Below are 2,457 nucleotides of genomic sequence, written 5' to 3' on the forward strand. Positions count from 1 at the left end.
ACGTCGGGGAACAGTTCCCATACGTTTCTAGAAATGATGGTCCTCTTGCGAGGGTCAAGTGTGTGTGTGTGTGGTCTTTTAAATTGAGACATACGCCATGTGAGTACGGGCTATAGAAGAAATAAATGTTGTGTTGTTGTTGATCAGGAACAGCCAATGGGAACACGGCAGCCATCAAACCACGAATAATTACGGTAAATGTAGTTTTTTTTTTATTTATTTCAAGTATAATCAGTCAACGCGTACAAGTCTTTATTAGTATCAACATACGGGTACTCCTGTGAGACAGCACGGTCTGAGGTGAAAATGCAATTAACCGTCGTGTCTGGCTTTGTTTTAGACGTGACGTCACTTCACTTTATTTGTGTGACGTAAAGCAACGTGATGCATCACTAAAAGTGCTTACGCAAGCCTGCTTTTTTAAAGTGTGCGTGCGTGTGTGTGTGTGTGTGTGTGTAGAATAAAATGATACGAGGCTGCAAATGAAAAAAAATGCGCGCTTTATATACAACATTTTCATCATGTGACACGTTAAGCGAATTCATAACTTATCAGTATAATACTTCTTTTTAAAAAAACAATTAAAAAATCACCGTTTATGACACAAAACGCGAGTAAATTCTACATCTATCACAGACAGAAACAGTACGGTCCCTACACAACGCGCAGCAGAGTTTCATTCCACACACATCGTGCGTAAATTAGTGCATTTTAAAACCCACGCACACGCGTCCCGGGCGGCGTTCCGCGGCGAGCCTCCCCGGTACCGACTTCGTCCCGCCTGCTCGTTCCGAGAGTTAAAGAAAGTTCAGATCAAGTCTTTAATAAGTTAACCAACGCGGGGGGAAAAAAACGCACACGCCGAGTCGGGCTTTCACAGCACGTGGAACTTCCACGACGTCGGGTCCTTGTAATCCACGCAGTCCGCGCTGAAGTTCACCTTCCACGCCGCGCCCGGGTCTTTGTAATCCAGGCCGTCCGCCGGGCCGCCGAAGCCCAGTCCTGCGCCGCCGTAGCCCGTCGTGGGGGCGGCGTGGCCCACCGGAGCCGGCAGCTGGTGGTGCGTGGGGGGCAGATACGCGCCGCAGTCCACGCCGCCGAAGTAGGACGCCGGGCCGGCGGGGCCGGAGTAGCCCTGGCCGTAGGCCGGCGCCTGCGTGTAGGTCACCGGGTACGAGCGCTGCATGCAGGACGAGGAGGAGGAGGAGGATGAAGAGGAGGAGGAGGAGGAAGAGGAGGCGGTCAGCAGCGGCTCGGAGAGGGGAGAGACGGACGCCGGGCTCCATATAGACGCCGGGGTGTCCCTGGCCGGTCCCGGGGTGCCCTCCGAGCTCACCTGGGCCGCGGGGGAGCCCTTCTTCTTCATCGGCCGGCTCTTGGTCTGCGCCCCGCACTGCTGCTGCTGCTGCTGACGACACTTCGCTCTTCGGTTTTTAAACCAAACCTGCCAGATCACAGTCACTTTCACCGACATCCGAATAGTGACACTTTAAATTGTCGCGTCTTATTAGTAGCAGTATTGTAAATAATAACCTGAACCCGGGACTCCGGCAGGTTGATCTTCAGCGCCACCTCCTCCCGCATGAAGATGTCCGGGTAGCGCGTCCTGGCGAACAGGGTCTCCAGCACGTCCAGCTGGGCGCGGGTGAAGGTGGTCCTCTCCCGCCGCTGCTTGCGTCCCGTCGCTGCAGAAAGAAGAACACGTGATTCAAACACGTTCTGGGGGCGCGGCTTGGGGGGGGGGGGTCACATTCATTAATATTATTATATATATTTTTAATTCCTTTGCTTACCTGGATATCCGACGGACGGGTGCAGCAGCTCCATCCCGGAGGCGGGCAAGGTCAGCCTGTTGACCGCGTAGGGCGGCTGCTTCAGGTACGACATCATGTTCGCGTCCGGAGGAGGGATCGCACGGTCGAGTCAAACAAACGGAGGAGAGGAGGAAAAAATGTCCTCGCGTGGGACATTCTACACGAGACTGCGGGGCTGGTCCCGTCGCGGTCCGGCTCTTAAAGCGCACTGGGGACCCCCAGCTGTCCTGGCGGGCTGAACACCCCCACCCTCCACAACACACACCCACATCACGGACCGGGCCGCCTCTGTTTAACACGACAGTCTCGGATACTCCACGACGTACAAAAAAATATTATTATTTAAAAATACACATAGAAATATATACTTTTCTCACGGAACAAAAGGTAAGTTTTTTTTATTTTTTTTTTTTTTTGGGGGGGGGGGGGGGGGGGGGGGGGTGTTACTTTTCTTTTTTTGAGGGGGGGGTGGTTACTATTTCGAGCTGGATGCGCTAATTGTTCCTCCTGATTGGGCAACATTAGTAAAGACAAAGGCCACTGTGTACCCGATAAATAACGGCGATAACAAAAGGCGCGGACAAAGAGGCACAATGCGGCGAGCCATTTTTAAAAAAAAAGCCAGATCTCTCCTCTCTTCTTT

At 52.7% G+C, this 2,457-nt stretch overlaps 1 protein-coding gene across 1 annotated transcript; it reads right to left on the reverse strand.

Annotated features, from left to right (window-relative positions):
- Positions 1 to 483: 483 nt before the first annotated feature.
- Positions 484 to 2,200, reverse strand: LOC114803368 (homeobox protein OTX2-like). Its single transcript, XM_029002888.1, has 3 exons — positions 1,794 to 2,200; positions 1,534 to 1,685; positions 484 to 1,444 (listed from the first exon to the last, which is right to left on the reverse strand). The coding sequence occupies exons 1-3, from the start codon at positions 1,888 to 1,890 to the stop codon at positions 875 to 877; spliced, it is 819 nt and encodes a 272-aa protein (XP_028858721.1). The 5' UTR covers positions 1,891 to 2,200; the 3' UTR covers positions 484 to 874.
- Between the last annotated feature and the right edge of the window lie 257 nt (positions 2,201 to 2,457).

The sequence above is a fragment of the Denticeps clupeoides genome, chromosome 14, assembly GCF_900700375.1.
Source record: "Denticeps clupeoides chromosome 14, fDenClu1.1, whole genome shotgun sequence".
NCBI lineage: Eukaryota > Metazoa > Chordata > Actinopteri > Clupeiformes > Denticipitidae > Denticeps > Denticeps clupeoides.

Coding starts and splice junctions, on each gene's coding strand:
- LOC114803368 (XM_029002888.1), bottom strand. CDS start 1,890: ATGATGTCGTACCTGAAGCAGCCGCCCTACGCGGTCAACAGGCTGACC. Junction 1,686..1,793: donor CCCGTCCGTCGGATATCCAG/GTAAGCAAAGGA, acceptor TTCTTTCTGCAG/CGACGGGACGCAAGCAGCGG. Junction 1,445..1,533: donor TGCCGGAGTCCCGGGTTCAG/GTTATTATTTAC, acceptor GTGATCTGGCAG/GTTTGGTTTAAAAACCGAAG.